General features: G+C 42.6%; 1 protein-coding gene across 1 annotated transcript; it reads left to right on the top strand.

Annotated features, from left to right (window-relative positions):
* The first annotated feature begins 206 nt into the window (after window positions 1-206).
* YPEL3 (yippee like 3) lies at window positions 207-11,414 on the top strand. The gene is made up of 5 exons (XM_060780290.2): window positions 207-451; window positions 5,740-5,924; window positions 8,487-8,530; window positions 10,025-10,133; window positions 10,894-11,414. The coding sequence occupies exons 2-5, from the start codon at window positions 5,808-5,810 to the stop codon at window positions 10,981-10,983; spliced, it is 360 nt and encodes a 119-aa protein (XP_060636273.1). The 5' UTR covers window positions 207-451; window positions 5,740-5,807; the 3' UTR covers window positions 10,984-11,414.
* Window positions 11,415-12,884: the final 1,470 nt, after the last annotated feature.

Genomic DNA, 12,884 nt, shown 5'->3' with positions numbered 1-12,884 from the left:
TCTGCCTCCTGCCCACCTGCAGTGCAACTCCATGCCCACCCCGCACCCATCCGCCTCCCCAGTGCCTCCGCCCACCTCTCATGTGCCAGATGATGTGCTTCCTCCACTCGCTTCCCCTCCCCTCTCCAAAACTCTGCAGTTTATTTGCATACTGTGGTTTCATTGGCTGGAAAGGGAAGAGGAAGGAGCGAAGGGGGAAAGCCTGCAGAAAGGAGGAGGGAGAGAAAAAAGGGGTGGAGACACCTTTGTTTCTCAGCTCTGGTTTGTAAACAAGAGGAAGTCTAGACTTCCAGCTGGAGCTTTTTCTGGGGGGCTGCAAGACTCCCGGCGGGGTATCTCCCCACCCAAAAAGGCAAACTTGAACCCTCTGACCCTCACCTTCTCAGCCTTGGGAGAGCTAAGAGGCTTCATCCAAAGAAGGGGCACACCTTCGACATTTCTCTTCTGCCAGGTGAGATTCTAGAGTGGGTGGGTGGGTTGGGAAGTGGGCTCAAGTCTATGGAAGCATACACCACAATAAATCTGGACTTTGGGGAGGATGTCGCATTAAGGCCTGCAGTGGGAGACTGGGTATCTCATTGCAGTAACAATCTATAATCCAATCTCTAATCCCCAAGTGACAAATGGGGTTGTTGAATAACAAGGGATGGCATACATTCCAGCAAGCAATTACTTTGTCCATTCTGACAGCAGAGGTTGGTAATATTCTTCTCCAGGCAATCCTTGCATATACCCACTACATACATTGCCTTTTGATGTATTAGAATGAAGGCAGGATCTTTCTCCAAATTGAACAATGTGTTCATTTTCGTGTCAGAGAAAAAAAAGATCTAGACCAGTGGTTCTCAACCTGGGGTCCCCAGATGTTTTTGGCCTTCAACTCCCAGAAATCCTAACAGTTGGTAAACTGGCTGGGATTTCTGGGAGTTGTAGACCAAAAACACCTGGGGACCCCAGGATGAGAACCACTGATCTAGACAAAGACTGTGATCTCCAGTTCAGAATAGTATTGTGTCCCTTAATTCTTGACTAGCTTGTGTAATTGTTTGTCTGTAGAGGAGGCATGGGCAAACTTGGGCCCTCCAGGTGTTTTGGATTTCAACTCCCACCATTCCTAACAGCCTCAGGGCCCTGGGAGGCGGAAATCAGTGTCAACAATCGGCACAGTGCAAATATATCACTATGAGACTGGTATATCAGGACAAAAAAAGGATTTTAGAGATTTGATGCATCTAAAGAATTCAACAAGAGTGAATCTACAGCAGTCACGGGCAAACTTGGGCCCTTGGGGTGTTTTGGACTTCAACTCCCACCATTCCTAACAGCCTCAGGGCCTTGGGAGGCTGAAATCAGTGTCAACAATTGGCACAGTGCAAAGATACCGCTATGAGACTGGCATATCAGGACAAAAAAAGAATTTTAGAGACTTGATGCATCTAAAGAATTCAACTAGATTGAATTTACAGCAGTCACGGGCAAACTTGGGCCCTTGGGGCGTATTGGACTCCAACTCCCAACATTCCTAACAGCCTCAGGCCCTTTCCTTTTCCCCCTCAGCCGCTTAAGCTTAAGCGGCTGAGGGGGAAAAGGAAAGGGCCTGAGGCTGTTAGGAATGGTGGGAGTTGGAGTCCAAAACACCCCGAGGGCCCAAGTTTGCCCATGCCTGCTCTAGACAATATTGCCAGCATAATACTGGTTGGAGGCACTGAGCCAAACCCCACAAATCATAACTCTGGAACTGTTTATGAAAGGAGGGTCATTTAGACCATATCTTTATAGCCTGTAACAGTAAATATACCACCAATATTTCCCAGAATGCAGGAGCCAAGGATTATGTATTGAGATCTAATAGAAGAGTCTGTGTTTTTCCTAGTTGAGTTTTGGTATCCAACAAATCTTATCTTAACAGACACACAATTTGGTAAAACAAAAAAAAAATGGTGGAGGGAAACATTACATATTTTCTCATATTCTGAATTTGCTATGTTAATATTTAATTAAAATCACATAAACAAACATTTGTGCAGACATCAGTGGATTTAATATTAACTGGCTAGTGACAAACTTAGTGTTTCTTCCAGAAAGATTATAGCCCACTGAATAAATATCCTGTCATATCTATTTGACAAAGAACCTAAGTTTGCAAGCATTCAGAGCCTATCTTTAAAAACTGTGTCAACCAAATATCTCCCTCCCCACTTCTCTAATTGTACCTTAAAGATTTCTTATTTAATAAATATTTAATAGACCAAAGACTATGACATATAAATAATAATTTTTGCAACCCAAAAACAAAAAACAAAGGTATTTTATGTAGCTTGGATTGCTTCCCATTCAAGGCCCATCTCTCTCTCTCTCCGGGCTCCTTCCCCAGTAATCTATTAATCAATATACATACATACATACATATGTGTGTGTGTGTATATACTTCCGATGGTGTAGTGGGTTAAATTGCTGAGCTGCTGACTGAAAGGTTGGCGGTTCGAATCCAGGGAGCAGGGTGAGCTCCCGCTGTTAGCCCCAGGTTCTACCAAAGTAGCAGTTCAAAAACATGCATATGTGAGTAGATCAATAGGTACCACTTTGGCAGGAAGGTAATGGCACTCCATTCAGTCATGCTGGCCACATGATATTGGAGGTGTCTACGGACAACGCTGGCTCTTCAGCTTAGAAATAGAGATGAGCATCACCCCGAGTCGGACCCGATTGGGACCACCCTACCTGCGTGACCGCATCACCATCTATGAACCCACGCGCTCGTTACGGTCATCTGGAGAGGCCCTGCTCGTGATCCCACCCACGTCGCAAGCGCGCTTGGTGGGGACACGTGACAGGGCCTTTTCTGTGGCGGCCCCCCAACTTTGGAACGCCCTCCCAAAAGATCTCAGACAGGCCCCCACTCTAGCCGTTTTCAGAAGGAACCTAAAAACTTGGCTGTTCCGTTGTGCCTTCCCAGACTAGGAATCCCCACCCCAAGTCCTAGTAGCACCTTAGCATAACAAATTGTCGCTGCACATCGCACTTTTAACCCTACGTGCCTCCTGCCATTCAGCACTTTTAACCCTTGTACCCCAGCGCGCCGGCCGAACCAGTTTTTAATAATGTCCTGATGTACTGTCTTTGTTGTTATTTTGCTTATTGTTTGATTTGCTTAGTATTGTGGTGTTATGTTATTTTGCTTATTGTTTGATTTGCCTTGTTGTTGTGATGTTATACTTTCTACTGTATTGTGTTTGAGGCTTCGGCCTGTGTAAGCCGCATCGAGTCCTCCGGGAGATGCTAGCGGGGTACAAATAAAGTTAATAATAATAATAATAATAATAATAATAATAATGTCAGTGGAAAACCTTTACCTACCTACCTACTATGTGATAAAAGAAATAGTAGCATGATGTAGACCATGTTTTCTTGAGAACCAGGTCTCTTAAATTTCACATCCCACTATTTCTTTGTTTCTACAATATAAACATTGGTGTGTTCTTGGTTTCTGCAAAACAGAGCCAATCTATATTAAATATATACATTCTGCAGCATGTTGATATGAGCACAGCAATTTCTGCTCTAAAAACCAAAAGGCCTGGGTCAAAATCTGTTCCACAGCCTCATAGGGGACTGAATAGCCATTTTACAGGACTCTTATGTTAAAGGCATCTTAAGACAATTGCTTCTCACACTATGGACTATGGGATTCAAATCTGGTATATTTTTTGTCATACAAAGAACGATCCTACTGTCTGGTGGAAATACTGTTTAAAGTACATTATGACTTTTTTTCTTATTTTGAATGATTTACTGGGCAAAGATAATTTACATTTGTTTCTTAGTCTTATTCTCCACTATACTACCAACAACACAGTCATGATCTCTCTCAAAAATAAAAGCCTCCATATTTAGTGAGCTGGTAGCCAGTGTGTTTCCATTGTCTGTTGGGCAATCCTGTATTTTGCACGGAAGTGTATCTAAGTTGCCACAGATACACATTAACATTATGCTCTCAAATGTAATGAGGAGCATATTTTTTGCAGACAGTTGTGCAATAGCTGTGTAGCATTCTGTTTTTCCCACAGCATTTTGTTAATTTGCTGAAGTAGGAATAAATCTATTTTGTTACAAACCTTTTTAAAAAAAACTACTTCCCTTTTCTGACTGATCTCTGTTAACTTGTCAAGTCTTGCCTTTCTTTCACCTTTATTGTTAAATGCCCCCCTTGTTCATCTCAATCTTTATCTGCCCTGTAGTTACTGGTCTCTTATCAATCTCTAGAAGAAGAAAAACAGGCCCCAGTGAAAATATTTCAAGGGGAAAGAGCATAGAACAACAGACATTAGTTAACAGGGAGGACCAGAGCTACAACTTGCAATGGTAGAGGATAAATATCTAATATGTAGGATACTGATTCCTTTTAGATGCTCCCCACTACACTAAAATTCACTTCCTGTATTTTTTTGTTTGCAGATGCATAGAATCTCAGCCTCCATTTTCTCTAGCATTTCCCTGCCTCTAGGGCTGGCGGGTTTGTTTCCCTTTCAAGGAACTGTTTTTTTTTTCCCTTCCCCATCGCACTTCCTTTTGCAAAGCAAATGTCAATCCCTCCCTCCTTGCAAAGGGCTCTCAGTTTGCGTGACTCCCCTTCCCCAACAAAATTTCTTCATGCTTGCTGAAGCAACTACATCTTCCCTGCACTGTGGCTGTCCCCTCCCCTCTCTTGGCCCTCCCTGCGTCCATCTGTGGGCTGCTTTGTGTCTATCTCCTCCTTCCACATCCAGCTGGAATTTGCAGGCTCCTTTGCCCTCAAATCTGCACACAAATGTGCCTTCTACTACACAACTCCCTCTGTTCTGCATTTAGGCATGCCCTTTACTGCCATCCATTTCTTCAATCCTTTCTGAAACGTCTCCTTTTTCCATGCTTTAATAGCTATCCCCTACATTACTTCTATGCTCATTGCATTATATCCATTTATTACTCCTGCCATCTTCCCAAAAGGCTGAACGTCTTCTAACATTCATTGTTTGGCTCTTTCTCTCTTCCCTCCCTCAGACATATGGTCATTATTCCTTCTGCATATTTTTTTAACCTCCTATTCTATTCATCGTTTGATCTCAAGACATTTTGAGCCTGAAAATCATAGCATTCCAAGTCCTGTCTGTGAAAGAGAGATAAACTAGACTAGGTGGGTGGTAGTTAATTCTAAACAGGAACAATAGACACAGGCAAAAGGGAAAGATGGCAATGGATGAAAGCTTTGTTTTAAAATTGTTGACCATGTGCCAGAGCCTTCTGGATGCCCTGATTGTGATATAAATGAAAGTAACAGAAAGCCAAGAGTCCCTGGGTTCTCCGATAATGAAATCCAACTGTTGTGGCAGATGGCACTCACAGCTCCAGACCTATTAGAAAGGGGAAGAGGTCACTAACAGAAACTTCTTCAGAAGGGGTGGTGTATTAGAGCTGGGAAGCTTGGGTTCTATTCCTGGTAAGGCTGTTTCATCACAGGCAAGCAGCCCTGACCTACATCTTGGGGTTAATGACAGGTTGAGCCTTTGAGAAATTGCTTAGGGAGGGGAAAGCACGTGGTACTATTTTTGTTTAGATACCAGACTGGTTAAATAGAACTTGACTAGCTCCCAGAACAAAAACAAACCCCTTTAACTCCCATACAAACATTCCCCGCTCATGCCAGCTTGTCTGTGTCTGTGTTTTGGTAACCGTTCTCTCTTGACTTGCTCTTTTAATTAGGCTTTTGAGGACTGTCTGGTTCTTCATACCCCTCCTGTGGCTTCTTTCACTCGTGCAACCCCACCACAATGGTGAGGCTGTCCAAACCCAAAACCTTCCAAGCCTACCTGGACAATTGCCACCGACGCTACAGCTGTGTGCACTGCAGGGCCCACCTGGCCAACCACGACGATCTCATCTCCAAGGTAAATGGCAGGGAATCAGATGTCCTTGGTGAGCTGCTATAGTTTACAGCAGTTTCTCAACCTGGCGGATCAGGACCCCTGGGGGGGTCGTGAGGGGGTGTCAGAGGGTGGCCAAAGACCATCAGAAAACACAATATTTTCTGTTGATTATGGGGGTTCTCTGTGAGAAGTTAGGCCAAATTCTTTTGTTGGTGGGGACCAGAATGCTCTTTAATTGTAGGTGAACTATAAATCCCAGCAACTACAACTCTCAAAGATCAAGGTCTATTTCCCCCAAACTCCACTTGTGTTCACATTTGGGCAGATTACATATTCATGTCAAGTTTGGTCCAGATCCATCATTGTTTGAGTCCACAGTGCTCTCTGGATGTAGGTGAACTACAACTCCAAAACTCAAGGACAATGCCCACTAAACTCTACCAGTATTTTCTATTGGTCATGGGAGTTCTGTGTGCCAAGACTGGTTCAATTCCATCATTGGTGGAGTTCAGAATACTCTTTGGTAGTAGATGAACTATAAATCCCAGCAATTACAACTCCCAAATGATAAAATCAATCTCCTCTCCCCACCCCCCACCTCACCAGGATTCAAATTTGGGCATATCGTGTATTTGGTCCAGTGAATGAAAATACATCCTGCATATCAGATATTTGCATTACGATCTGTAACAGTAGCAAAATTACAATTATGAAGTAGCAACAAAAATAATTTTATGCTTGGGGGTCAACACAACATGAGGAACTGCATTAAGGGGTCACAGCATTAGGAAGGTTGAGAACCACTGGTTTACAGCATCAAAATGAGAGGCTGGTCACTCTTTCTTACTCTGATTATTTTTTTAAAAGAGAAGTAAAAATCAAAGTGGTTAAAGAGAAAGCAGAAACAAAGCGAAGTCCTACTTGCTTTATGACATTACCTCACTCATAAGATTCTTATTGTGTATTATTATGCTTGTGCAATGTTTACTTTTGCTTGTACTCAGCAACCCGAATGGATAGGTTTCTTGATAATATTTATTTACAACATTTGTATCCCGCCCTTCTCTACCCCGAAGCGTACTCAGAGCGGCTTTACATATTGGCAGTAATTCAGTGCCACAAAAACATACAATTAAGTAAACACAGAATTAAAACACCAGAATTAAAACACAGAATTAAAACATCGACAATAACATAAATTATATAAAAAACATTTTATAATACTTCCTCATAGCCAAAAGTCTGACTAAAATATTTTACGTGCAAACAAAGTAATATTCTTTTTCTGGTGGGGAGGGAAAGGCTTCAAGGGTAAGGAGCCCCTCAACCCAAACATAAGAGTCATTGCATGTTTAAGGCACTATCACAGGCATGGGCAAACTTTGGGCCTCCAGGTGTTTTGGACTTCAACTCCTACAATTCCTAACAGCCACAAGGCTGTTAGGAATTGTGGGAGTTGAAGTCCAAAACACCTGGAGGGCCAAAGTTTGCCCGTGCCTGCACTATTACCATTTCAAAATGATGAATTTCAGTCCTAAACTACAGCAGTCCATCCTAGCCACTCCCAGGTAGGCAAAAATTACCTCCCAGGTAGGCAGAAATATTGGCCTGGGAGTTTTCTCTTGGTGACTAATTCAGTTAAAATCTCAGAAGAGAAAGGGAGGCACAAAGCACTTGCTGGCTGCTGGCTTTGTTGCCCAGATGAGTTATTGCTAAACAGAGATGAACTATCAGTAGGGCTTTTCAGCATTCCAGGAATGGGAGTATTGGAAATGGGAAGAAGCAGTGGAAACAGATAAATGCAGACACTAAAGCAGCTGTAAGGGTGTAAGTAACATTTGGGGTGGAGTATCGTCCCTTAGTAAAAAAAACTCTGCCCCCAGTGAAATACTACTTCACTCTTCAAATTTCCAGCATTGTAATTGAGTATTTATAGATACAGGTTAGGCATCCAAAGAAAAGTGGTAGGCATAGTTACCAAGAAATGAGAGCACAGCCAATAGAAGAACAACTGTCAATGCCTCACTCTCTGCAATACTAGAAATTTGGGGACTGATAGAAAATTTCACTTGGGGAGCAGAATTCTTATTCAGGGGAGTGTCCTCATCTTGTCTAGCCATAGCTACTTCTCTAATGAACTGGCTTTTCCAGGCCTAACATTTCTTCCTAAAGGCCCTGCCAAGACTTGACTTGCCATACCCACCCTACCGTTAAGAGATACTGCATGGTCAACAAGTTAGAGCTCTTGACTGATTAATCATTAAATAATGTTCAGCTTGTATAGATGGGGTGTGTCTGGAAGCGAGCCAAAGAACAAACAAGGAAATGCAGAAAGCAGCTGAGATACCAGGGCTTGAGGACTATCAACTGGGACCAAGGATTGGGAAAGTCAAGCTAGCAAAGAAAAAAGACACTGGTGGGATATGATTGTATTTTTGTTGTAACACAAGGAACCTTGAAATTAGCAAGAAAGGTAGATGAGGAAACATTCAAGATTTCTTTCTGCGTTTGCTGTGATTAACTAACAGTGCTCCTAAAACATCCTTTTGTTGACTTTTTTTCCTTGTCTCCTTGTTATTACAGTCTTTTCAAGGAAGCCAAGGCCGGGCATATTTATTTAACTCTGTGTAAGTATCATAAAGGGGGGGGGGGGTCAAACTCTGTTTAAAAGACAGCTACATAATAATAATAATAATAATAATAATAATAATAATAATAATCTTTATTTATATTCTGCCCTATTATATATCACATATAATATAATAATATATAATATACTTTATTTATATTCCGCCCTATTACATAACATGTATATGTTTGCCATATATGTGATTACAATACACATATATGGCAAGCATTCGATGCCATTATACAATTAATAAAGACAAACAGTACATAAACAGAGATAAAGGCTTTCACATCTTTTTCCATCTCCGTCATCATTGAGGCTGTGCTCAATTCTGGCCATGGGGAGGTGCTGTCATTCCATCTTCCATGCCAAAGAGCTTTGTTGTCCATAGACACCCTCCTGATTGAATCACCGGCATGCCTGCCTTTATTACCTCCCCGCCAAGCGGTACCTATTTATCTACCCACATAGCTGTTTTCGAATTGCTAGGTAAACAGGAGCTGGGATGATGGCAGGAGCTCACCCAGACCCAGGTTTGAACTGTTGGCCTTTTGAACGGCAATATTTTCTACAGCAGTTCAACCCGCTGTGCTAAGCCTGGGCCTACTGTAGGTTGAGATAGTAGCATTTACATTCTGTTCTAACCTTGCTGTGAGCTCTAGTTCAGTGATTCTTAACCTTTTTTAGACCACATCCTTATCCCAGGAATATGATGAAAGCTTTCCCACTAGATGCATTTAAATACAGGAGCTAAAGAAAAAAAGTGACAGAAAGTAAGCTAAAGAAAAAAAATCAGTCTCTCTTTCCCACATCCGGTTAATACACCCCTTAAAGACCAAATTAGACCCCCCAGGAATCCATAATCCACAGGTTAGGGGCCTTTGCTCTATGTTAGAACTATGACATGGTGTTTATTGAGATGGAGAAATGATGTCTGAACTGTACACACTAACACTACAGACTAACATGACTTACATGTACCGCCATAAAAAATATTTAGATGTTAGTAAGAACATCTCACTGATTCCCTCTGAAGCCATAGTTCTCTAACCTATTCCAGGTGTTCTGTAATTGCATCTGTGGTAGGAACATATGTATATTGAACTTCACCGTATCCATGCACATATTCCTCATGCTTATGGGGAAAGTATGAAAGGGAAAATATAACAATATTGAAGTGGTTATAGTTACCTGTGTGATCCAAGAACCCCAATAAGGTAGGATTCCCAACTGCATGGAGCTTTGCAACTTTATTTGGACGGCCTTAATATTCAAACTCCCTGTAAACAGGAAGGCCAGGTTTGTCATGTTCACCAAACAGGAATGGGATACTTGTTATGTAAATTAAAGTATAGATCCTTTGCCCATACTTGCATGGATTGAGACCCACCACTGATCAAAAGTCAAGATGGAACTCAGATAACAAATGCTGGACATTGTCAAAAAAGTGACACATTCCTTCTCTGTTCTGCTTTTCCTTGATTCCATATAGAGTGAATGTTGGATGTGGCCCAGCAGAAGAACGAGTTCTGCTGACAGGTCTACATGCTGTGGCCGACATATATTGTGAGAACTGCAAGACCACGCTGGGATGGAAATACGTGAGTCTTTGCTTGGCCTCCTCCCACACCCCCATCCCCACCCCCACCCCCCACCCCACCCCAAGAGACGGCATCTGCAGGAGGAATAGGTGGTCAAACCACCATAGATTGTGTTGTCAAAGGCTTTCATGGCCAGAATCACTGGGTTGCTGTGAGTTTTTCGGACAATATGGCCATGTTCCAGAAGCATTCTCTCCTGACATTTCACCTGCTAATCAAGGTAGCTAATTGTAGCATTCACTCTTGCCTCAAACCAACAAGAGTTCTTTCTCTCACCCTGGACAGTCCACAGATATATAAGTCCCACTTGCCTTGCTTCCAACAAACCTCACAACCTCCGAGGATGCCTGCCATAGATGTGGGTGAAATGTAAGGAAGGAATGCTACTGGAACATGGCCATACAGCCCGGAAAACTCACAGCAACCTACCATAGATTGTGCAACTACTCCTGGCATTTCTGGTTCCAAGAATCTGCCAAAATACAGACAATCTCCATATGGGAAGACAAGATAATAGGGGTAAAGAGACAGCTGGACAACCATGTTTTGTGGCAGTTGGGGAAGGGGATGTGTATTGCAAGACCATTAATAAAACATTTTGGAGACTGGACGTTTCAGTGTTCTGATAGTGTTACCAGAGGCTACAAAATAGACCCCAATGGGCCACAAATGGCCCACCAGTTACAATTTTCCCATATCCCTGCCCTAAACAAATCCACAGCATTTCTTCTACAACCTCTTGTATTATCTCATTCCGCAGGAGCAAGCTTTTGAGACCAGCCAGAAATACAAGGAGGGAAAATACATCATTGAACTCAACCACATGATCAAGGATAATGGCTGGGATTGAAACAAACAAAACGGAATCCCACCACCTTTGGACAACTACATGTAGGGTGGAGCATAAGAAAGGACAATTTACACAAAACCTGCCTCTGCCTTTCCAACCAATGGGCTGCCATCCAAATCACCTCTAGATGCTGCTTCTGAGTTGTGAAGGAGGAGGCGGGCCTTCTGCCAGGCTGCAACACTCTTGGCTCAGATATGTCACGGCCGCCGGGTGGCAGTGCACCAGGAGAAACCTAGGCCAGGGGCAGTGTGCAAGCAGGATTGCGGGGAGGGGGGCACAGTGTGGGGTGTGTGTTGTACAGAGAAAGTCTGCATTGAGAAAAAAATTAGAGGGCAAATGTACAGGGGAAAAGGGAGGGAGGGGGTTGGGTTGTACAGTATTTGTGAATTTGTGTGAGTAAATGTATTATATAAATAAAAGCATTGAAGTGATTTGAGATTTTCTTGCAGTGGGGGCTCTGTAAGTGGAAAAAATGGACATAGTGTGCAAGGAAGACGCAATTGACTCCAGTCCAGGCAGAGCTTTGTCTGTGGCCATTTTAATTACTTCTGGGATTTCTACTCACTTCTAAAAGACAATTGTCAAAGGAAAATAAGACCAACAGCAAAACAAATACTTGATGCTAATGTATCAGTTGCTATTAGTGCTTTGAATGCGATTTTCCTGCTTCTTGGCAGGGGGTTGGACTGGGTGGTCCACAAGGTCTCTTCCAACTCAATGATTCTATGATTTTATTCCATGAGCCATATCTTCATGTAAATTCTAGTGCTTCACAACTTCCCAATAAGAGACATACTACATACTGAGATATCTAAATATTCTAAAGGTACCAGATCCCTTCTGATCTTGGAAGTTAAACAAGGTCAGCTTTGGTTAGAACTTCCATGTGAGACCACCCACAAACATCAAGTATTTTAGGCTTTCAGAAGAAGGAACTGTAAAAGCCACACCTGAGTATTCCTTTCCTATTAAATTCATGGGCTGCCATTAGTCGGCAAATGACTTAAGGGCACATACAGATACCTATGGACCCCCCGGTGGTGCAGTGAGTTAAACTGCTGAGATTCTGACCAAAAGGTCGGCGGTTTGAATCCAGGGAGCGGGATGAGCTTCTGCTGTTAGCCCCAACTTAGCCAATTTAGCAGCTTAAAAACATGCAAATGGGAGTAGATCAATAGGTTTCGCTCCAGCGGGAAGGTAACACCACTCCATGCTGTCATGCAGGCCACATGATCTAGGTGTCTATGGACAACGTCAGCTCTTTGCCGTAGAAATTAAGATGAGAACCGCCCTCCAGAGTCGGACCCTTAATGTCAAGGGAAACCTTTACAGATACATATACTGATATCCCAGTCATACCTAACATCTAGCATTTTTAGAGAGCTTGGTTATCCCACATGAAGTTAAATCTTTCAATATCAGCTGCAAACAATATATAGAATGAAGGTTCCTGGATTAACCACACACAGAGACGTGGAAGAGAGTCTGTACCAGTTTTACCAGATGTTACTGTACTTCAATTCCAGCCAGCCCCAGTCACCATGCCAGTGACTGCAGATGATGGGAGTTATAGCCCAAAATATCTTATAATCCAGCAAAGGAAGGCAAGACACTTGTGAAAAGCTGCTGTCTCAGTCTTCTCATCTAACCAACTACATCTGTGAAACTGGATTTCCTATAATATTTTTCAGCATTTTCTTCATAGAAGAATCTACACCATATTCAGTAACAACCAACTTCAATAATTCTTTCAAGGCTTGTAGAAAATTGTGGTCTCAGAGAATTCAACATAATAATAATAATGAGAACAAGGAGCAACTAATCTAGCTTACTCAGGGCCCTTCCACACAGTCCTATATCCCAGAATATCAAGGCAGAAAATCCCACACTATCTGCTTTGA

The sequence above is a fragment of the Anolis sagrei genome, chromosome 6 (genome assembly GCF_037176765.1).
Source record: "Anolis sagrei isolate rAnoSag1 chromosome 6, rAnoSag1.mat, whole genome shotgun sequence".
Classification (NCBI taxonomy): Eukaryota; Metazoa; Chordata; class Lepidosauria; order Squamata; family Dactyloidae; genus Anolis; species Anolis sagrei.
This window is presented reverse-complemented; position numbering and strand designations above follow the sequence as displayed.

What these genes read in the sequence shown, in the direction of transcription:
- YPEL3 (XM_060780290.2), top strand. Translation starts at nt 5,808, where the DNA reads ATGGTGAGGCTGTCCAAACCCAAAACCTTCCAAGCCTACCTGGACAAT. An exon ending in ACGACGATCTCATCTCCAAG is followed by an intron (nt 5,925 to 8,486) that starts GTAAATGGCAGG and finishes TTGTTATTACAG; the next exon opens with TCTTTTCAAGGAAGCCAAGG. An exon ending in GCATATTTATTTAACTCTGT is followed by an intron (nt 8,531 to 10,024) that starts GTAAGTATCATA and finishes GATTCCATATAG; the next exon opens with AGTGAATGTTGGATGTGGCC.